A 23,667-nucleotide genomic window follows, 5' to 3' on the forward strand; every position below is an offset into this window, starting at 1 on the left:
GAAGCACTCGGAAACATGGTGGTGGGATGATGAAGTTGGAAAGAAATTGACGAGAAGAGGATGAAGTTCAAGGAGTGGCAGAAGGCGAAGGGTATGGGAGCAGAAAAGGCAGAGCATGAAAGTTATAAGGCAGCCAAGAAGGCTGCAAAGAAAGAGGTAGCAAAGGTGCAGGAGGCATGTAGGAAAATGATCGGAGAACGCTTGGATTTGGAAGGGGGTCAGAGAGCGGTATTCAGCATTGCAAAGCAGATAGCGAAAGAGAGGTGTGATGTGATGGGGGTGAGTTGCTTGAAGGATGAAGTGGGACAAATCGTTGTGGACCCAGATGGAATTAAAGGAAGATGGAAGAGATATATGGAAATACTGTTGAATACAGAGAATGAATGGGATGGCAACACAGAGCGTAACCCAGTTTTAAAACCGGCAGAGAAGATAACCGAGAAGGAAGTTGAGGAAGCGATAAAAGCAATGAAGAGTAGAAAAGCGGGAGGGCCGACGGGAGTTGTGGGAGATATGTTGAAGGCATAGTATGTTGGGAGCATCCCACCACCAAAAAAACAAACAAAAACAAAAACAACAAAAAAACGGCAGTGGGAAATTGGGGTGTGAAGAGAATGACAGAGATCTGCAATCTGGTGGTGAAAGAAGGACGCATTCCAGTGGATTGGGAACTGAGTACCCTCGTCACTCTATACAATCTTCAATCTTCTGTCTTCTGTCTGTGGCTTGCTTTTTTTTGGTGGTCGTGCGGATTTTTTGGCCATTGAGTCTGCCCTCCGCATAGTCTCGGCTCTGCTCCCTGCTTCGCCTACCCGGCTCCTTCGCCTGCTCGCTGTTTCCTCGGGCACGCTCTCGTGGGTTGTGTCCTTCGCAGCGGTGTGGCGGCGGTTTTCCCACCGTGATCTTGATTTGTAGCGGCGGCGGTTGATTGCCGCTGCATTTCCCGCTTTGCTGTGATCACCCTTGGCCTCGTGATCGTCTCTTTGCTCCTGTCTGCCCTCTGCTTGGTCCCGACTCTGCTCCTGGCTTCACCTACCTGGCTCCTTCGTCTCCTTCGTTTCCTTGGGCCTGCTCCCGTGGGTTGGGACCATTGTTTCACCTCCTCAACCTTGGCCTCGTGCTCGCCTCTCCGCTCCTGCCTGGCATGGCTCTGCGGTACACCGCCGCAAGGCTCCTTCTGCTCAATACCTGCTCCACCCCATCATGCATCTCTGCCATCAAATCAAATGGACTCCTTCGACGACCCAGGTACATTCACCGTGGCTCTGGTCGTAAGTTTGTATATGTACAATCAGGTCACTCCATCCCCGTCCTCTGGTCGGCTCAGCGCACTCGCACTCATCGTCCCAGCGCACCTAATCACGGCAACGCACAAAATCGCACCTCCTGCCTGCGAACCCTGGCTAAATCACCTGAATTCATCCCCGCTGTTCAAAACAACATCAAGCTCACCCTGTTCAACACCTGGTCCCTCAACAACAAATGCCTCATCCTCAACGACTACATCCTGGTTAACAAACTGGACTTTCTCTGTCTCACCGAAACCTGGCAACAACCACTGGACTACTACACACTCAACCTCACCACACCCAATGGATATACCTACGTCAATAAACCACGCTCGGAGGGCCGAGGTGGTGGAATTGCCGTTATCCACCGTCAAGACATCAGGACCAGCCTCATCCCCATCGCCTGATCCTCATCCTTTGAACACCTGGCTTTTAAACTCTCTGGTCGCACGCAGTCAGTCATGGCTGTCGTCTACCGCCCTCCCAAACCACACCCATTATTCCTGTCTGACTTCTCCTACTTTCTGACCCAGCTATGTTTCCTCTCCCCCTCAATCCTCCTCCTTGGTGATTTCAATATCCACATGGACTCCACTGACTCCACAATAACCACTGACTTCACTGATTTACTCACTTGCTTTAACCTCACTCAACATGTCAACTTTCCTACGCATATCCGTGGTCACATTTTGGACCTTGTCTGCTCCACTGGAATAATTTTGCACCATCTCTCTGGCTCCGACCTCACCCTCTTTGACCACTTAGCCATCACTATGACCATCAACATCCCCACCCCAACACCAAGACATTATCACACTATCAACTTCCGTAAGCTAAACGCTCTTTCACCTACCTCATTCTCATCCACACTCTCTGAAAAAATGTCCACTTCTCCCTTCATTGACCTCCACACCCATTCCGACCTCACTGACTACTACAACCACACTCTCTCCTCCTGCCTTGACCAGCTTGCGCCTGTAAAAACCAAAACAGTTTCTTTCACCCATTCTGCTCCCTGGTTTACCCCTGAACTCCGCCTGATGAAAACTCGTGCTCGCCAACTTGAAAGACTCCGCAATAAAACAGGTCTCAGTTCACTCCCAAGCCTACAAGTACCACCTACAACACTACAAAGATGCCCTCTCCCACGCCCGCTCCGCCTACGACTCTCAAATTATCCACTCTGGCTCCGGAAACCCAAAAGCACTCTTCTCGACAATAAACAAACTCCTCCGCCCCCTGGACACCACCACCCAGTCATTCACAGTAGACAACTGCATCTCCTTCCTTTCTTTCTTCCAACGCAAAATTGACAACATCTACAACAGCTTGACCACCGCCGCACCCGCTCCCCCTCCAACCACCTGCCCCCCCTTATCCTGCCTTCCCCTGTCTCAATTCTCCCCGGTCTCCCCTACTGACCTCTCTGAACTCCTCGTAGGAATGAAAACTGCCACCTGCACTCTTGACCCCATCCCCTCCAGCTTTGTCAAGGCCTCCCTCCCTGCTCTCTCTCCACTTATCATTGCAACAATAAACTCCTCCCTGTCTACAGGCATCGTCCCACCATCCCTCAAAATTGCTGCTGTTACCCCCATTCTAAAAAAACCTGGTCTAAACCCTGACACCCTAAACAACTTCAGACCCAGCTCCAACCTACCCTTTCTGTCGAAAGTTTTGGATCGCGCTGTAGCCACTCAACTCAAACATCACCTCTCTGCCAATAACCTGTATGAAACATTCCAATCCGGATTCCGCTCCAACCACAGTACTGAAACTGCTCTCCTCAAAATCACCAACGACCTTCTCCTCTCCTCTGACGCTGGCAACCTCAACATTCTCGTCCTCCTCGACCTCAGCGCTGCCTTTGACACCATCGATCACACCATCCTCCTCACCCGACTTGAATCCACCTTTAACGTTACCGGCACTGCCCTCTCTTGGATTAAATCATATCTCTCTGACAGACGCCAGTTCATCTCCATCAATAACTGCAAATCCCCCACTGCTCCCCTCCCCCAAGGTGTCCCCCAAGGTTCAGTTCTTGGCCCCCTCCTCTTCATCCTTTACCTGTCCCCCCTCGGTCACTTAATCCGCCGTCATGGTCTCCAATTCCACTGCTTCGCCGATGACATCCAGCTTTTCATCTCCACCAAGTCCGTCTCCACCGACACCCACTCTATCCTGACAAACTGCATCTCTGAAATAAAATCCTGGCTTCAAATCAACTTCCTCAAACTTAACTGTGATAAATCTGAAATAATCATCATTGGCCCAAAAACGCTCACAAAATCCACCCATAACTTTGCCCTCAACATCGACGGTATCCCAGTATCCACCTCCCCTCTCATCCGGAATATTGGCGTCATCTTTGACCAAACCCTCTCCTTCGACAAATACACTAAACAGATCACAAAGACAGCCTTCTTTCACCTGAAAAACATCGCCCGTCTCCGCTCATCACTCTCCTCCACGGCTGCAGAAACCCTCATCCACGCCTTCATCACCTCCCGTCTGGACTACTGCAATAGCCTCCTCTATGGTTCACCCTCAACAATCACCAATAAACTCCAATACATTCAGAACTCCGCTGCCCGTCTGCTCACCCATTCCCGGACCCGTGACCACATCACCCCCGTCCTTTACAAGCTTCACTGGCTCCCCATCTCCCAGAGAATCCAGTACAAAATCCTCCTCTTGACCTACAAAGCCCTCCATAACCTGGCCCCATCCTACCTGGTTGACCTCCTCTCCAGACACACTCCCACCTGCAACCTCCGCTCTGCCTGTACCAACCTCCTGACCCCCCCCCCCCATCCGGACCAAATTCAGATCCTGGGGGGACAGGGCCTTCTCCATCGCTGCTCCCACCCTCTGGAACTCACTACCTCACACCATCAGAGACTCCGCCTCACTCACCACATTCAAAACATCACTCAAGACCCACCTGTTCAGCACTGCATTCAACATTCAACCCACAGCATTTAACCCCTGACTATCACTTCTCCTTCTCCCTCCTTTTGCTTTAAATATTTCCCAATTGATTCTTGTCTTTTTGCAATTGTTGTTTTCATGTTTTGTTATGCATTATGTTTTGCACTCTGTCAAACCGCCTTTGGGCTTCATGAAAAGCGCTATACAAAATAAATGAATTATTAATTATTATTATTATACAAGGGGAAAGGTGACCCTCTGGACTGTGGCTCGTATCGAGCGAAAAAGTTATTTGAGCATGGAATGAAGGTATTGGAAAGGGTGTTGGAGAGGAGGATAAGGAAGAAAGTGAAGATCGACGAAATGCAGTTTGGATTTATGCCAGGAAGAGGAACGACAGATGCACTTTTTATTGTGTGGCAGTTGCAGGAGAAGGACATGGAGAAGAGGAAGAAGTTGTTTCTTGTGTTTGTTGATCTGGAGAAAGCATTCGATAGGGTTCCACGTGAAGTAGTGACATGGGCATTGAGGAAGTTAGGAGTGGAGGAATGGTTGATCAGAGTAGTGATGGCAATGTACAAAAGAGCACGCACAGCTGTAAGGACGAAGGACGGGAACAGTTGTGAGTTTGAGGTGAATGTGGGAGTGCATCAGGGGTCGGTACTAAGTCCACTACTGTTTGTAGCTGTGATGGGGGTGCTGTCTCGGAATGTAAAGGAGGGTTTACCGTGGGAGTTGATGTATGCAGATGATCTGGTGTTGATTGCGGAAAGTATGGATGGACTGAAGGAGAAGATTAACAAGTCGAAGGAATGTCTGGAGACAAAAGGTCTGAAGGTTAATATCGGAAAAACGAAGGTGATGGCAAGTGGTAAAGCATGTGGTGAGGTGGAAAGAACTAGGAAGTGGCCGTGTGCTGTGTGCAGGAAGGGTGTCGGAGTGAAATCCATTCAATGTACAATGTGCGCTGAGTGGGTTCATCAAAAATGTAGTGGTCTGAGAGGGTCATTAACCAGTGTGGCAGCTACATTCAAGTGTAAGGTATGCACAGAGGGAGCTGCAGATGGAGGAAATGTTGAGTTGGATCTTGGAGGCGGCGTGAAGCTGGAAGGTGTGAAAACATTTTGTTACCTAGGAGACATGCTGAATGGAGAAGGTGGATCAGACTCGGCAACGGTTGCTGGAGTGAGATGTGCATGGAAGAAGTTTCGGGAACTGAGTGGCGTGCTGATGAGGAGGGGAGTGTCGTTGAAGCTGAAGGGAAAGGTGTATGCTGCATGTGTGAGAAGTGTTATGATTTATGGGAGCGAGACATGGGTAATGAACATATAGCAGCAACGAAGGCTGGAAAGGGTTGAAATGCGAATGGTTCGGTGGATGTGCGGAGTATCGTTGAGAGAGAGGAAGACAAATGATGAATTGCGAAAGATCATGGGAATAGAGACTGTGATGGATGCTGTGAAGAGGAACAGGTTGAGATGGTTTGGTCATGTGTTGAGAAAGGATGAAAGTGACTTGTTGAGAAGAGTGATGGAAATGAATGTAGAAGGAAGTAGAAGACGGGGAAGACTGAGAAAGACTTGGCTGAAGATGGTCGAAGAAGAAATGTGGGCAAGGGGGTTAACAAGGGGAGATGCAGAACCTAGGGAAAAATGGAGAAGATTGTCATGGGGACCGCAAGGCTAACCCCCGCTCTTGCAGGGGAAATGGCCTTAAAATGCCTGTTGTTGTTTTGTTGGATATATATATATTTCCATTATGATTTGGTTGCGTCAGATATTTAAATGATCATCTATATGTCACATAAATAACGTATTCCTCATGTTTGCAGGAGGTCGGTGGTGTCGAAGAGTGGGTTGGTCTAAGTGCACAGACTGAGCACCTTCCAAACGCATGCCAGCGGCTGCAGTTGGCGGCACGTATACCTGCCCAAGGGAAAGTAGCCACATTTGCCAAGGTTAGTTATGGTCTACTTGTGAGATAAAGGAAAATAAAAATCAACACATTTTCGATTTTGGAATTCTTTAGTTCATTCATTCAATTGATGTCGCACTCTCGGATGCTCAATATTGCAAATATTGCATTAGGTGGAGCCCGTTCCTTTTGAAAAATTTGATCCGACTTTATGTATATGTACAGTATATCATACATGCGTTACTCTTCTCACACTGATGATTTTGATACCAATTTCACCTTTCTATCTAAAATAGTACAGAAATTACATGCATTTCATTCAATTGGGTTACAATGATGATTTTAATAGTCACCATCGTTCCATAGGGAGTCTTCGACCATTTTCTTCAAAGTCAAAAATTGTTTTTCCAATATATCACCAAAATAATGCCAATTTTGTAGGTGATGTTAGCATAATTTATGCGCATGACGTCAGCGCCATCTCATAGGGTCAGTGTGCTTCATTGGTTGATTTTAGTGTAGCTGGCTAGGAAAACTCCTGACTGGTGATCAGCAGGGCAGAGACGATGTCCTCGCTTGGCAGGTGACATTTGTTGCTCGTAGTTTGTGCAGCAAGCGCTATGTGCACTAGTTTGTGCACTAGTGGAGTGTGCTTAGGCATTGTGTAAGCAATAACAAACTGTGCTTCGAACGTAGGTACATAATAAATAGAATCTTTATAATTATAGGCAAACATCACCGACATACTGCTATTTATCAATTTAGGTTTATTTATTTATTTATTATTTTAGGATCGTGTTGACTGTTTTTAACATACATTTCAATTGAGACTTTTATTTCACAGTTTACAGTTATATAAATTACAATTTTCAAATCCTAGATATTTATTGAGGTTTTTATATTATGTATGCATGTGTTTATGTTTTTTATGTGAATTTTCATTTATGGATGCCTTACCATGGTTCTGGGAATTTTCCTGGTGTTCCAGTTTCGATGTGCATCGGCACGCCAAATTTCAGCTTTCTACAACACCCAGAAGGTACCGAACACTAATATCAGTCAGTCAGTGGATAAAAAGAGTTATATATATATATATATATATATATACAGCTTTATATATATATATATATATTGTTACGGACACGACTTATTAAGATGTTATGCTGGGCCGAGCGGAATGGCCGCCGTGTTCGCACAAGTTACCCGATTACACTCGAACGTTGGCCGAATCGCGCTATGCTAAATCAATGAAGGAAAGGACACAACGGCTGGGTTAAATGACACGACACCAGGGGTACCGTTCTCAAGACCTCCGGAGGAGGATATAATATGGGATATGCAGAACGTTTAGATTACACGGCACAAGAGGTACAGCACAGAAAGGTGGGCACTTATACACGGTCTTATCTTATTTCCGACAGACCACAGAGAAACGGGACAAGACTGACTCACACAGGGATTGATGGCAAGGAAGGGCAGAATCGATGGCTCAAGGTGCACCTTGGCTCAGGGGCAGAATCGACCCGGTCCGGTCCAAAGATGCGGGTAGGTATCGTCGCGCTGGAGGTGGCGTCCGTTCTTCTTCGTAGCTGAGGCGCATCTGACGTCACCTCCGTCTTCCTGCGCATATCCAGCGGGGAGTGACACGCCCTCGGCTCGTTAGCTCCGCCCCAGATGGAATCGGTCCGCCGCGTCTTATTGGGTGCGGGGGGTTACCGGGCTCCGCCCTTGACGAGGAGCTGACAGTCAGCCCCTGAGTGGTAACCCCGTCGGAGCACATGGTCAATGGCGGCTAACCAAGCCGGAGTGAGGACGCGCACTCCCCGCGCTGCTGTTGTTGTTGTTGGTGTTGTTGTTTCATGAGGAAGAGATGCGGGGAGGTATTGGGAGGTCCTAAACTTACTACTGGTGCCATACAATCACATTCTGGTGCAACGAAGAGTCAGAATTAATGGAAACGAGTCCTTAACTGACATAGACTAAGAATAACTAGCAAGATGTCCTATAGTTGTCTACGTGAGATGCGGTGAACCTGGGCACAACATTTAATGGGGGAAAAAGGGGAAGGTCGGGGCTACAGAGTGTTGTTTACAGACAATGGGACTAGGGAATGGGGGATTGGGGATAGTTGGGGAGTATTGGGGAAATAGGGGAATATTTACAAGCGGATATGGATGGAGGCCAAATCCCATATCCGCAACAATATATATATATATATATATATATATATATATATATATATATATATATATATATATATATATATATATATATATATATATATATATATATATATATATATATATATATATACATATATCTATCTATCCAACTATCTATCTATCTATATATTTATATATATATATATATATATATATATATATATATATATATATATATATATATATATATACGTATATATATATGATACATACATATTGTTATGCCGGCAGGGTGGAGCAATATCTAGAGTTAGGTAGATCTGAATAGGTAACATGCTTCGTCTGTCGCGATAGGGAATCTGCCCTGTGATAAGTTCCTTGTGTAGTCCGGTTTGTCGGGTAAGAGTATACCTGTGAACACACCAGGATGTTCGTGTGCTAGGTAGTTGTCGGGATTAAAGATAGCCCCTGTGTGTCACACCTGGTAATCAAACCTTTGTCCCTTATGGCAATGCATACCCAAATAGACACTTAGACAGGCCCTGTGGTGCACACATTAATTAAATTCCCTTCCCTGACAATGACTTTGGAAGAAAACGGACAGGAAACCAGGCCAGGACACCACTGATGATGGCTGCCGCCGGTCGCATCACGAACTTGCATAGCAACATGCCAGGAGGTTGTGATTGGAGGGAAGGCGCTGAGAGGTTCAGTGGAAGGCGCTGGTTGGTGGCGCGCCAAGGCTGACGTCGTAACCCAAGTTATATAAGGGCGTGCCGAACGACATTTTCCCTCTTGCGCAGCTCTAGCCCTGGTGCTCTCTGGCTGTCTGGAAGTGCATGAAGCTCTTGTGTTTCTTCTTGGTCTTGAGAAGTCCTGGTGGTTGTTGGCTCATCTGCGTGGTGCTTGGAGCGGTGCGCGGTGCTTGTGCAGGAGCGGGGCTCAGTGCTGAGAACAGGCGGGACCTCGTGTGCGAACGGAGAGGGTGTTGGCTCGGGCCTTCGCGGTGCTGTGGTGCTGGAGCGAGGGACCTCGTGATGTGCAGCGGAGCTTGGAGCCGCGTGGGGACAAGACGACGGACAGTTAAGCTGCACACCACTTACACACCATAACGAACGTTTTCTTTTCCTTAATTCGTATTCCCTTGTCCCGTTTCTGAAGTGAGGTGTGTGGGATCCCAACTTAGGCCCTTTATTTGATTACCGTCATGTTTCATTGTTTCGGGTTGCGTGAATAAATGGCTATTTTTGTACATTAAATCTTGTCGTTCGTGAGTTCATTAATTCCTTGCAGGATCGAAGCTGCAGTCGGCGAGCTCCAGGTAAGCGCTTTTACCACAGCTGCCACTTCCCTTCTTCCTCCCACGTTTTATTGCCGAATCCGTGTTTGGTCGTCGCCTCAAGTAAATCCGTTCTGGTCCTTCCGCTGTCCCTGGTCTTAACCAAAGGGTCCGCGCGACAACCGTTGTCAAGGAGTGGGATAATACCCTGGAAATACATTTGGTGTCAAGGAGTGGAGAATTTGAACGCAAAATGTTTTAGTCGGAGGCGATAAAGTTTTACTTTTATCGGCGATCGGTGCGCGGGACGCAAACAGCGCGTCATTAAATTTAAATTTTATTCGGAAAGTAAAATCCGCGCGAGGTAGCGATCTTCTCTCGACGGAGGAGGAGGTGAGCTATATGGAGGAAGAAAGAATGGAAGACGCGGGAAGCACTGGGAGTGAGTCGGAGGTAGTTAGGGTTGAGCGCAATGGTAGAGCTTCCCCCGCTGCTATCAAGACGGCCCCGATGGATTTACAAGCCTTTTATGAAAACATAATGAAGGCAATGAATGCTCTGAGGGAGCAGGAGGAGCAAATTATAAACGAAATGAGGGGAATGAAATGCGAATTGAAGGGAGACATGAGGCGAATGATCAACAAAATGGATGCCGGGACGAGTGAGTTGGAGGAAGAACGAAAGAATGGTGTCGATGGGGCTCACGAGCAGGGAATTGCACCGGGAATGGAAAAATTGGAATCGCAGTGGGAAGGAAGGGAAGGTAGAAATTTAAATGGGGAAAATTTGATTGCGGCATGTGAAGAGGTAAATGGGGCATGTCCACAGGTGAACGTGGAGTGTCCACAGGTGAATGGGGAGTGCCAAGAGGTAAATGGAGGATGTTTCCCACATCGTGGCCTGGAGGTTTATCGGGGCCGGGTGGAGGTCACAACACCCCAACTGGGGGATGGATTTGAATTCTTGCAGCACCAGGGCGGTGGTTCAGAGCAAGAGGGGGTAACATTATTGGGGGTCCGGGTAATGGAGCCGGACCGGGTATTTATTGGGGACGGCCTGATGGGGCCAGAAATGATTGGTGATGGGGATGAGCATGATGCGACCCAGCGGCTGGGGACCTGGGACAGTCCCAGGGAGGTAGAGTTTGACCAAGCCCAAAGGAGCTTTGGGGAGTAGGTGAGTCGGTCTGAGGAGGAGGTTGAAGTGACCGAGGGGACCCTCACCGTACACTGCAATTTGGCAACGGAGGCTCCAAAATTACAGAAGCAGTTGGGGGAGTGTGTTGGCTCCGGCTGGATTCGGACAGAGAGGGATCGGGAGATAGAGCCTCGGAAGATTTGGTCCCCGTATGGAATGTGGACCAGCTGCAGGGAGTTTGGTGATGCCAGCCAGCTGGGGGGCTGGGCTGGCGAGATTTGGACGTGGGGTCCAGCAGCCATGGGTGTCGTGGCACGACCTGGGCCCCACGGGGGGGTCTGGTGGAGTGTGGCGTCCCTTGTCCGTCGGGGCGCCGCCCGAGCTGGTGGCTCGGGCCGACAGGGTCACCGGACCCTGGTGGGGGTTAAGACCTCCAGGGGGTCCGAGGTGGATTCTCAAGCCTGGGATGGCAAATATTGAGGACACTAGGGAGAGGTGTTGTGGGTCGCGCTTTGGTGGTGGCACCGCGGACGGCCAACTTGGGCCTGATGTGGTGACCACCCGGGCATGCGGCCTGACACCCTCTCCCTGAGACTCTGGGACAGCCAGCATGTGATGACCTGCCATGCTGTGCTGGGCTATGGATGCGGGTTGAACCAAATGGACAGGGATGGACATAGCCTACCGGACAACCATTGGAGCATCTGTGGAACGTGATGGTGTGAGAGTGACCTTCCACAGATGTTCCGTTATGATTTATGGACTCTCGGTTTGGGAAGAGAGCCATGCGAAATGCGAATGTGATCGGGAATTTGTAACGAGCCGAGCATATGGGCCATGCTCGGCTGGCATGTGTATGGCAAAGCATCTTTCTTTGGTGAGGTTAGGAAAATGTGAAAAATGTTTTGCATGGGTAATCTCGGGGTTATATGCAAATTTAAGGGTGAATTTTGAAATGGCATGGTGGGCACTGCACAGTGACACCATTATTGATCCAGGAGTGTAGACAAAAGTGTTGGAGGCTGTGATAAAAATTGATAGGTTAGCAGGACACAGCCTTCAACTGGTTGCGGGGGCGACTGTGCCGATATTTGAGACGTGGGATCATGGGGATGGAGTTGGTGGTCTGGGGGTCAACGTGGTGCTGTGCGTGTCCGAGGTGTGTGGACCATGTCTTCTGGGTGGGTCTCCTGGTGGAGCATGGCTGTCGACTGGACCTTGGTGTGGTCAAGGTGGGTGGGCACTGGCGGGCTGCAGTTCTGTGGACTGGGGGATGAGGGTGGCGTAGGTGACGTGAGGGGAATGCCACGCACTGCGACCGTCTCCCCCAGGGCCGAGGTTGTGCGTGCGGTCGTGTTTGTGGCAGCAGGTGCTCACCACATTGGCCAGCTGGGGCTGGTGCAGCCGTGTTCCTCGCAGGGGGACCGAAGGATGGATGGTGGTGGGTCACACCCTTATGGACACTCATGGGCCATGTTGGCGTTTTGACTGCTCGGCTTGTCCCCATGACCCTTGCACAGTAGAGGTGCGGAGCTGTCGTAGCCACAGGTAGTTGTGTAGTGATAATCACCGTTGAATGCGGATTCACATGCCTGCCAGTGTAGTGGGGACAAAAGAGAAATTTGGAAGAACTTAGTGGGCCCAATGGGATAAATTTTGTGATTTTTTGGGTGGATGGCACTTTGGGCTTGACCAACCGGAAGTTACCTGTACATCAAGGTAGAGGTAAGGCCTTGATGTTTACTGTCCCAGGCTCCAGGACTTGCTTATGGAAATTTTGGGACATGTAATTTGGAGTTGGGAGGTAGGTGAGTGTGATGACATGGCCGGTGAGGGGGATGGAATGTGTGCCACAGAGTCTTGTGGGTGGCGTCTGTTTTTGTGTTGTGGTTTTGTGTTTTCATGTGGTCGTGAGTTTGGAAATTGAAATATGGATGAGTGGTGATTATCGTGTTGGAAATGTGTAATGAGTCAACTGTGAACTGGGGATTTCACATGAAGCAGGCCATGGCAAACTCTTGTAACATCTCTTTGGTACCATCTTATCTGAAATGTGTGGCAAATTGAATGGCAGCGGGGGAGGAAATGTGTTTTGGGATCTTGTGGGTGGGGAAGGTGTGTTTGTCCGCAGGTACAGATCAGGCTCTGAGGAGCGATGCCTGCGGCCCCCCTCTGCGGCAATTACCCCTGGCAGCCAGTGGTATCTGGAAATTGGAGCTCGTCGGTGGAGGGTCTGGTTGGGCGCCGTGGGGTAAAGGAGACCCCCGGCGACCCGTGGAGCTGCGCGGCAGCAGGAGGCAACGGAGCCTGATGTGTGGAGACCCTCACCGGCGGGGTAACAGCGGAAAGGACTGTTGGGCTGCCATGGAGCCAAGAGGTAAAGGGGGGGAGGGGGGCAATGAACTTGTAAGTCGGTTGACTTGTTTTGGGACTGCGGGCACCACAGCCTGAAGCGTCCCCACCATCTTGTTGTGCGGTACCTCCCCGCTGCTTAAAAAAGAAATGCACACCACGAATGACATCAATGCCATGGTCCTGCTGGGGGGATGAAATAGGTGCTTGTTTGTGAATTTGTATGTGATGACTTATGGAATGAGAATGAGTGGATAAGGAGTTGTGTTGCATGAATGTGGGCGAAATCCACCGAGCCCTGTCACTCACCTGTAACATCTGGATAGGGCCTGCGGAAATGTAGGGGTACATTGGGATGGCCCCGCAGGTAAGGTTGCGTCTTGTGGCATCCACCGGGGGACGCGGTCTGTAGACCGGGGGTATGTAGAAATGTTAGTGGAGTTTTGAATTTTTGGTTGAGGATAAGTTTGCGGTTAAGTTAGTTTTTGAGTGTTGTTTGTTTGCTCCCACCACAGGAGCGATGAATGGAGATCATTGTACATATTTGATTGCATGATTGTTAAGGGGATTAGCATGTCAAGGAGAATAGGTAGGAAGTCCGGCTCACTTCCCACAGCCCTCATGATTTATTTCATAGGCTAAGTAAGTGTGAGACAGTAAGTGTTAAGACTGGAATGGTAGCGCCTGCAGTGAACCTAGCAGGAGCTACGGTTCCGGGGGGGGGGGGGGGGGGGGGAGGGGGGGGGGGCTGTGTTGTGTCGGTAGGGTAGAGCAATATCTAGAGTCAGATAGATCTGAATAGGTAACATGCTTCATCTGTCGCGATAGGGAATCTGCCCTGTAATTTCCATGTGTAGTCCGGTTTGTCGGGTAAGAGTATACCTGTGAACATACCAGGATGTTCGTGTGCTAGGTAGTTGTAGGGATTAAAGACAACAGCCCCTGTGTGTCACACCTGGTAATCAAACCTTTGTCCCTTATGGCAATGCATACCCATGCAGACACTTAGACAGGCCCTGTAGTGCACACATTAATTAAATTCCCTTCCCTGACAATGACTTTGGAAGAAAACGGACAGGAAACCAGGCCAGGACACCGCCGATGATGGCTGCCGTAGGTCGCATCACGAAAATGCATAGCAACATGCCAGGAGGTTGTGATTGGAGGGAGGGCGCTGGGAGGTTCGGTGGAAGGCGCTGGTCGGTGGCGCGCCAAGGCTGACATCGTAACCCAGGTTATATAAGGGCGCGCCGAATGACATTTTCCCGCTTGCGCAGCTCTATCCCTGGTGCTCTCTGGCTGTCTGGACGTGCTTGAAGCTCTTGCGTTTCTTCTTGGTCTTGAGAGGTCCTGGTGGTCGTTGGCTCGCCATCTGCGTGGTGCTTGGACCGGTGCTCGGTGCTTGTGCAGGAGCGGGGCTCGGTGCTGTGAACGGGCGGGACCTCGTGTGCGAACGGAGAGGGCGTTGGCTCGGGCCTTGGTGCTGTGGTGCTGGAGCGAGGGACTTCGTGGTGTGCAGCGGAGCTTGGAGCTGCGTGGGGACAAGACGACAGACCGTTAAGCCGCACACCACTTACATACCATAACGAATGTTTTCTTTTCCTTAATTCGTATTCCCTTGTCTCGATTCTGAATTGAGGTGTGTGTGATCCCAACTTAGGCCCTTTATTTGATTACCGTCACGTTTCATTGTTTCGGGTTCCGTGAATAAATAGCTATTTTTGTACCTTAAATCTTGTCATTCGTGAGTTCATTAATTCCTTGCAGGATCGAAGCTGAAGTCGGCGTGCTCCATGTAAGCACTTTTATCACAGCTTCCACTTCCCTTCTTCCTCCCGCGTTGTATAGCCGAATCCATGTTTGGTCGTCGCCTCAAGTAAATCCGTTCTGGTCCATCCACGGTCCCTGGTCTTACCCAAAGGGGCCGCGTGAAAAAAAATAAAATATAGATACTGTATATATATATATATACTATCATGTGAAAAAGTAAGTTCACCCATGTAAAGTTTTGACTTTTTCAACATACAGCTATTTGATCTTCATTTTAACAATATTGATAGATAAAGGTGATACAATATAACAAATATCATGAATCATTTACATTTTGTGGTCCATTGTATAATTTAAATAAACATGAATGCAAATTTCGCACGTGGAAAAAGTAAGTACACCCCTACATTTAGAGCGGGGGTTAGCCTTGCGGTCCCCATGACAATCTTCTCCATCTTTCCCTATTTTCTGCATCTCTCCTTGTTAACCCCCTTGCCCGCATTTCTTCTTCCACCATCTTTAGCCAAGTCTTTCTCTGTCTTCCCCGTCCTCTACTTCCTTCTACATTCATTTCCAGCACTCTTCTCAACCAGTCGCTTTCATCCTTCCTCAACACATGACCAAACCATCTCAACCTGGTCCTCTTCACAGCATCAATCACAGGCTCTATTCCCATAATTCTTCGCAATTCGTCATTTGTCTGCCTCTCTCTCAACGAGACTCCGCACATCCATCGAACCATTCGCATTTCCACCCTTTCCAACCTTCGTTGCTGCTCTACGTTCATTACCCATGTCTCGCTCCCATAAATCATAACACTTCTCACACATGCAGCATACACCTTTCCCTTCAGCTTCAACGACACTCCCCTCCTCATCAGTACGCCACTCAGTTCCCGAAACTTCTTCCATGCACATCTCACTCCAGCAACCGTTGCCAAGTCTGATCCACCTACATTTATCTACACCTACATTTTATAAGCTAATGTAGATCCAATCTGATACACCCCTACATTTATCACTACTTCAAATACCTAAAATTAGAATCAGGTGCACCAGCTCATGTGCAAATGATTAGAACATCGTTAGAGAGGATCTTGGAGGAACCTGTCTTATTTCAACCTCAGACATTTAGTTTGATTTGCTCTTTGTTGTTGAAGTGTGCGGCATCACGATGCCTAGATCAAAAGAGCTCTCTGAGGCCTTCAGAAAGAAGGTAATGGGTGTCTACGAGTCTGGGAAGGGATTTAAAAAGATCTCCAAACAATTTTAACTCAATCATTCGACTGTCTGGAAGATCATCTACAAGTGGAGAAGATTCCAAACAACTGCCAACTTGTTCAGGCGAGGCAGGCCCAGCAAGTTCAGCCCGAGAGCAGACCACAAGATGCTAAAATAAGTCTCTAAGAACCCCAGAATGTCATCACGGGACCTGTAGGTAGCTCTTGTCACTGTTGATGTCAATGTGCACGAGTCTAACATTAGAAAGAGGCTGCACAAATTTGATCTACATGGGAGGTGTGCCAGGAGGAAACCTTTACTGTCCAGAAAGAACATCAGGGCAAGACTAAAGTTTGCCAATGTACACCTATGCAAAGACAAGCACTTCTGGAACAATGTGCTTTGGACAGATGAGTCAAAGATAGAGCTATTTGGCCACAGTACCAGAAGACATGTTTGGCGAAAACGAAAGACAGCATTTGACCACAAGAACCTGATACCAACTGTAAGGCATGGTGGTGGAAATACTATGGTTTGGGGCAGCTTTGCCGCATCAGGGCCTGGGCAGCTCACCATCATAGAATCCACTATGAATTCTTCATTGTACCAGAGGGTGCTTGAGGCTAATGTGAGGCCATCTGTCGGAAAGTTGAATCTCAACCGAAGGTGGACCTTGCAACATGAGAATGACCCTAAACATGCCAGTAAATCCACCAAGGAATGGGTGAAAAGAAAGAAATGGAGGGTTCTGGAATGGCCAAGTCAAAGCCCGGATCTAAATGCCATCGAGATGTTGTGGGGGGGATTTGAAACGAGCTGTGCATGCAAGAAACCCCTCAAACATCACACAGCTGAAAGAATTCTGCATGGAGGAGGGGGCAAAAATTTCTCCCAGTCGATGTCAGAGACTGGTAGACAGTTATAAGAAACGCCTACTTGAGGTTGTTTCTGCCAAAGGGTGCAATACCACCTATTAGAGCCAAGGGTGTACTTACTTTTTCCACATGCGAAATTTGCATTTATGTTTATTTAAATTATACAATGGACTCCAAAATGTAAATGTTTCATGATATTTGTTGTATTATATCACCTTTATCTATCAATATTGTTGAAATGAAGATCAAATAGCTGTATGTTGAAATATGTTGAAAAAGTCAAAACTTTACATGGGGTGTACGTACTTTTTCATGTGACTGTATGTATAGACATATGTGGGGAAATTACACTCCCAGAGCAGGAATCGAACCCAGATTCTCTCGTAAAAACCGTACCAGTGCTCTGCCACCTGAGCTATCTGGGCGACCCTGACCAAGCATGCATTTTCCCACACATATGATTTCCACTCTCTTTTCGTCAATGCTTTTGGGGCATACGCTGCCAACCATAGGACCACCAATGGCCTGGACGCGAGAGGGTCTTCCTCCAATGCGAGGACAAATCCATGTCCGCTCTAAGAAACACCACTGGGGGCGTAGAAACAATAACTAAAGTCAATTAATTGGTTCTAACCCTTTATATATGTATATACAGTATATATATCTTTCCATTAATGCAATGTTTGTTGTTATGAAGACGATTTCGCTCATCTGGCGAGATTTGTTATGTTAGGTATAGCTCTATTTTCATGGAAAAGACTAATTACATCAAATATTGAATATGCAAATGAGGCATTAGCATAACTGATGTCATAAACGAGTGACCCTCTCATGCTGATCAATTTGATACCAAAGTTTATTCTCTTGAAAATTAACGAATCTGTGGTCATTTTATGTTAATTAGGTGAATACAGTAATTTTCAAGAGGTTGCCATGGAAACCATCCTGAAAAACATAGCTGCCACCAATTCCAGCAACTACACCATCACCCTTTGGTCATCCCATATAATAACCTTTTAAAAACCATCGTGGGTTTGTTCTACTGGGTGAGTGGTCCCTCCTCAAGTGTAGCTCGTTCTCAGATTCGCCACAACCCTAATAGAACTCTCCTTTTAATAAATGTGGATATGGTGGATCATATAAGTTGGAGTATCAGGAATTATAAGAAAAATAACCTGCTGTAATAAGGTAACATCATGAGGTGATAACTATGGCAGCACATTATTCGGTTCTTTAAACACACTAAGATTTCAAAAACAGAATTATAACATTATATCCATTATCTTCAATGTATTTTTGCATCATTATGACAAAAAATAGGTTGGACAAGCATGATTGCCTGTCATTCATTGTCTTCCTCAAGTCGTCACATTTAGTGACATATTCAATCATCTGATTTCAATTTTCCTGTAAAATATCATACAAATTTCATCGATCTTTTAAAATTGGACACTAAATTGCACCGCATGACAATTTCGCTGTTCAAAAGAAGTAATTCTGGATAAAAAAATAAAAATAAAAATAATAATAACGAATCAAAACATGTATCAAATATCAAATCAAATATCAAATATCAAACATGTATCAAAAATAATAACGTATCATTTATCAAAAACTCTCTTTCTCACTCGCCCTGCACTGCCCTCTCTCCACCTCACCCCCAGGAATACCTCTGGCTACGGCTTCCCCTTCGCTCCCACCTCTTGTTCATATATGTGTTGTACCATCCACCAAACAGTGATGACTCCATCTACATCTCGCTGTCTGATAATATGGACCAACTTCTATCTACCCATCCCAACTCTCTCTTCCTCATATGTGGTGATTTCAATTGTCACCATGCCAGTTGGCTGGGAGTGGGTACCGCTCTCACCAGCCATGGCTCCTCAGCAAAGGACTTCTGCAACTCACTGGGACTGACACAATCTGTCAATTTCCCGACCCGGATCTCAGTCAACGGAGCATCTCCTCTTCTGGACTTGGTTATGACTAACTTCCCTGAAAATGTCTGCTGCTCTTCTTCTGCTCCAATCGGCTCATCTGGTCATGTGCTTGCTAAAGTGGACATCTCTCTGACCATTCTCAGGGAGCCTCCTCAGCGTCGACGAGTCTGGCATTTCACTCAGGCCAACTGGCACGGTCTTCAAGCAGCCATCAATCATCTGGACTGGTCTTCCATCTCTACCACCTCTGACATCAACTCATCCTGTGAATTCTTCCAAAGTAAATTGCTCTCTATCATGCACAGATTTATCCCATCTCGTCTTCAGTTGTCATACCCTTCCTCCCGTCCATGGTACACGGAATCTTGTGGTGAGGCTGTTGCCCAGAAACAACTTGCCTTCGTCTCCTGGAAAGCAAATCCAACGGAAGGAAATCTCATTTCCTTTCACAAAGCCCGAAACAAGTGTGTGTCCACCCTCAGGAGAGCCAGGAAACAATATCTCTCTGTTCTCAAGACCGAACTCTCTTATCTGTCTCCCTCTTCCAAATCCTGGTGGCGTCTGTTCAAATCTGTTTCTGGTGTTTGTTCCCACTCCATCCCCTCTCTTCCCTCAAGTGGCTACACAGCTGACTCCGCACTTGAAAAAGCTGAATGCCTCAACTCTGTGTTTGCCTCTAAATCTTGTGTCCCAAACCCATCCCTCTCTGTACCCACCGTACCCAGTCATACCCAGCTGCTCCTGGACTCTGTGTCCTTTCCCCCTGACAAGGTGGAAAAGTTTCTGTCAACCCTCTACTCTGATTCTGCAACTGGACCTTACGGCATCAGCCCACGGGTCCTAAAATCCTGTTCTTCCACTCTTTCACTCCCTCTCTCTGTTCTCTTCACCCTCTCTTTTGCTCAAGGTCAACTGCCATCTGCTTGGAAATCAGCCAACATCACCGCTTTACACAAAAAAGGTGCAAAAACAGATCCTAGCAACTACAGACCAATCAGCCTTCTCCCAATTATCAGCAAAGTCATGGAATCCATCATTGCTTTGGATATGAAATCTTTCCTCTTCTGCAATGGCTTGATCATCAATTTGGTTTCAGACCAGGTCACTCTACTCTGGACATGCTGCTTCTGCTGTCTCACCAATGGATGGAGGTCCTCAATGCCAAACAGGAAATTAGAGCTGTCTCCCTCGGCATATCACGTGCCTTCGATACCGTCTGGCACCCCGCTTTGCTCACCAAACTCTCCTCCTTTGGTATCCATGGAAATCTCCACGCATGGCTGGGGACCTCCTCTCTAGTCGTAGTCAAGGTGTGGCCCTGAATGGGTTTCTCTCATCTCTTCTTCCTGTTCAGGCTGGAGTTCCCCAAGGCAGTGTTCTGGGCCCTGTGCTTTTTCTGGTCTTCATCAATGATCTCTCTGACTCTCTTGAAAATTCTCTCTATCTCTTTGCTGATGACTCCACTCTCTGCCGCTCCATTCCTCATCCCTCAGATCGGCAGTCTGCAGCCTCCTCACTCTCTGCAGACCTGGACAAAATCACTGACTGGGCAAACAAGTGGAACATGTCTTTCAATCCTGACAAATCCTAACACTCTTACGATGTCTCTCCAAAAAGACCGAATGGACAACCCTCCCATCCACTTTCTGAATAATCCTCCCCAAGAAGTTCTGTCACTCAAGCTTTTGGGTCTCACTATCTGCCATGATCTTTCCTGGGAAAACCACATTTCAAATGTGGCCTCCAAAGCCAGACGCCGACTGGGCATCCTCCGTCATGCGAAGTCCTTCCTTGGCACACCTGAGCTCCTCACCACATACAAGGCTTTCATCTGCAGCTCAATGGAATACTGCTCTCCCCTCTGGGCTGGTGCTCCTGCCTCACACCTTGCTCGTCTTCATGCTGTTGAAACCAAAGCGTTCAGAATCATTGGAATCTCCCGTGATGAAGCTACCTCCGAGGGCCTTTCACTTACTCACCGCAGGCAGGTTGGTGGTCTTTCTGTCTTCTACCGACTCCTCTCCGGCCTTGCTCCTCCAGCTCTCTCTGGGCTCTGTCCCCCAAATATTCCTAAAGGTCGCACAAGATCTGCCTGCAACCCTCTTATGGTTAAACTGCCAAAATCAAGACTCTCTGCTCACCTTCACTCTTTCATTCCTCTTTTCTCCCGCCTCTGGAACAAACTCCCCCACTCCCACTCCCCCCTCCAGGTCTTTAAAACAGCTGTTCACCACCATCTCTTATCTTCCCCCATCCAAAACCTTGATCTTTTCTACCCCTGCTAATTTCACCCCAAATCCTCATTTTTTGAAATACCAACTTATTTCCTGGAAGTCCTTGGCCCTTGTGTTTATACTTCTCCCACCCCCCCCCCCCCTTTCCCACACCGCCTCCCCCCAAGCCCTCCCCCTCCCACACATTCCTGATGTCCCTCACAAATGTTGTGTTTATGTGCTTCCCCTTCTCTCCCCATCTTGTCTACCGCTCCCCTTTTTATATACTTTCGTTCTTTGTCTGTTTGATTTGTTTGTGTGATAAATGTTAGCTCTTTCACGAGCCTCGATTATGTATACAAAAAGATATTAATAATTACAATCCATTGCACATTATAATCAACCTCTTCGTTATCTAGTTTCGTCAAGTCGTGTCCGATTTCTGGTGACATTCATGATCAGATTTCATCCATATCCGACACTGCTTCTCGGAGCTCTGGCAGAGACACTTTGGTTGCATCATTTACCCACATACAGTGCATTCAGAAAGTATTCAGACCCCTTCACTTTTTCACATTTTCTTATGTTGCAGCCTTCTGCTGAAATCGTTTAAATTCATTTTTTTCCCTCATCAATCTGCACTCAATACCCCATAATGACAAAGAGAAAACAGGATTTTAGAAAGTTTTGCAGATTTATTAAAAAGAAAAAACTGAAATATCACATTGACATAAGTATTCATACCCTTTGCTATGACACTTGAAATTTAACTCAGGTGCCTCGCATTTCTCTTGATCATCTTTGAGATGTTTCTACACCTTGATTGGAGTCCACCTGTGGTAAATTCAATTGATTGGACATGATTTGGAAAGGCACACACCTGTCTATATAAGGTCTCACAGCTGACAATGCATATCAGAGCAAAAACCAAGCCATGACGTCGAAGGAACTGCCTGCAGAGCTCAGAGACAGGATTGTGTCGAGGCTCAGATCTGGGGAAGCCTCCAAAAAAAATTCTGCTGCATTGAAGGTTCCCAAGAGCACAGTGGCCTCCATAATTCTTAAATGGAAGAAGTTTGGAACAACCAGGACTCTTCCTAGAGCTGGTCACCTGGCCAAACTGAGCAATCGGGGGAGAAGGGCCTTGGTAAGAGAGGTGACCAAGAACCCGATGGTCACTCTGGCTGAGCTCCAGAGGTCCTGTGTGGAGATGGGAGAAACTTCCAGAAGGACAGCCATCACTGCAACACTGCACCAATCTGGGCGTTATGGCAGAGTGGCCAGACGGAAGCCTCTCCTCACTGAAAGACACATGAAAGCCCACAGAATCTTGTTTCTCACAGTCTGACAGTCCTTTAGGTGCTTTTTTTGCAAACTCCAAGTGGGCTTTCATGTTCCAACATCTCGTGGAAAGCCTTCCCAGAAGAGCGGAGGCTGTTATAGCAGCAAGGGGGTTGGGGGTGGGGAGGAGGGGGAGGAACAACTGTTATAAGCCCATTATTTTTGGAATGAGATGTTCGACGAGTACATACGGGTGTGATGTTTGGGTGTCGACATACTTTTGGCCATGTAGTGTGTATCCTTCTGTCCAATACTTGCCTAATTTTTCTCATTTTTACTCTTGCTAATATAATCATACTTGCCAATACAATCAATCATACTACTTACCAATATTTACCTGATTTGGTCGTTTTACTCTATTTTTTTATAAAATTTACCCTTTTGACCATATTTTTGACAATTTTTACCTTAATTTGCCCAATTTTGTTTTTAGCAATTTCCTGATTGCCCCAGAACTCCAATAATTGTAATACTAACTTATGGTCCATCAATCACAAAAACACACCCAAAATCACTCAGTGAGACAGAAATACATTGCATGTACAAGTTAACAATTAACAAAAACTGTGAAAGTCAATTTCAGAACCATATATAAAATTAACACAGTCATTTGTGTGTTTGTACAGATGTCTGTTCCCTTTCATAAAGGTAGGTTTTAAAGACCAACCTTGAAACATGAGTGTGTCTTCACTACGGTCTATTTTCGAGAATAAAAACAAACTCAGGAAACATTTTCCATAAAAGAGCAATTACGTCTCTTCTCTTGGAATTGTAGACGGTGGCTTGCAAACCGAGCCTAAAGGGCGGTGTACAGAAACGTTTTTTTTATTAACAATAAATACAAGGTGCAGGGAGGCGAAATTCACTGCACGTGATGTGCAACGCGCGTGGAGTAAAACGAATGTTCATTTACATCTGTAGGCTGTCTAATAAATAAAGCTAGGCCGAGGCACACTTGAATAAAGCTCGGCACATCTGACACTAGGCCGAGGCTTCAGACCTCGGCACGCTCATGAGGCTGCACCATCGAAGAAACTGTTCCAACCCGTCATTTTGACGGACTTTTTACTAGTTGTAACATACGGTTCTCAAGTGGGAGATTATCCGAGTGCTGGCAGATATTTTGACATCGTGGTTCAAGCATTATTTGCCTTGCTTTATGAAAACCGCCATTTGGGATTGAGCTTTAAATATGTTTTTCAATTAATGTTCCATTTATACTGAACAATGACTGTGTG

General features: G+C 47.1%; 1 protein-coding gene across 1 annotated transcript in view; it reads left to right on the forward strand.

The window, feature by feature from the left end:
* The window catches only part of CTNNAL1 (catenin alpha like 1), a 673,107-nt gene that overhangs the window by 605,028 nt on the left and 44,412 nt on the right, over positions 1-23,667 (forward strand). Inside the window, exon 17 of the mRNA XM_068123645.2 lies at positions 6,055-6,180. Coding sequence (XP_067979746.2) covers positions 6,055-6,180 — 126 coding nt within the window. The remainder of the gene's footprint in view (positions 1-6,054; positions 6,181-23,667) is intronic.

This window comes from Myxine glutinosa, chromosome 7, assembly GCF_964187855.1.
Source record: "Myxine glutinosa chromosome 7, kmMyxGlut1.1, whole genome shotgun sequence".
Lineage (NCBI taxonomy): Eukaryota > Metazoa > Chordata > Myxini > Myxiniformes > Myxinidae > Myxine > Myxine glutinosa.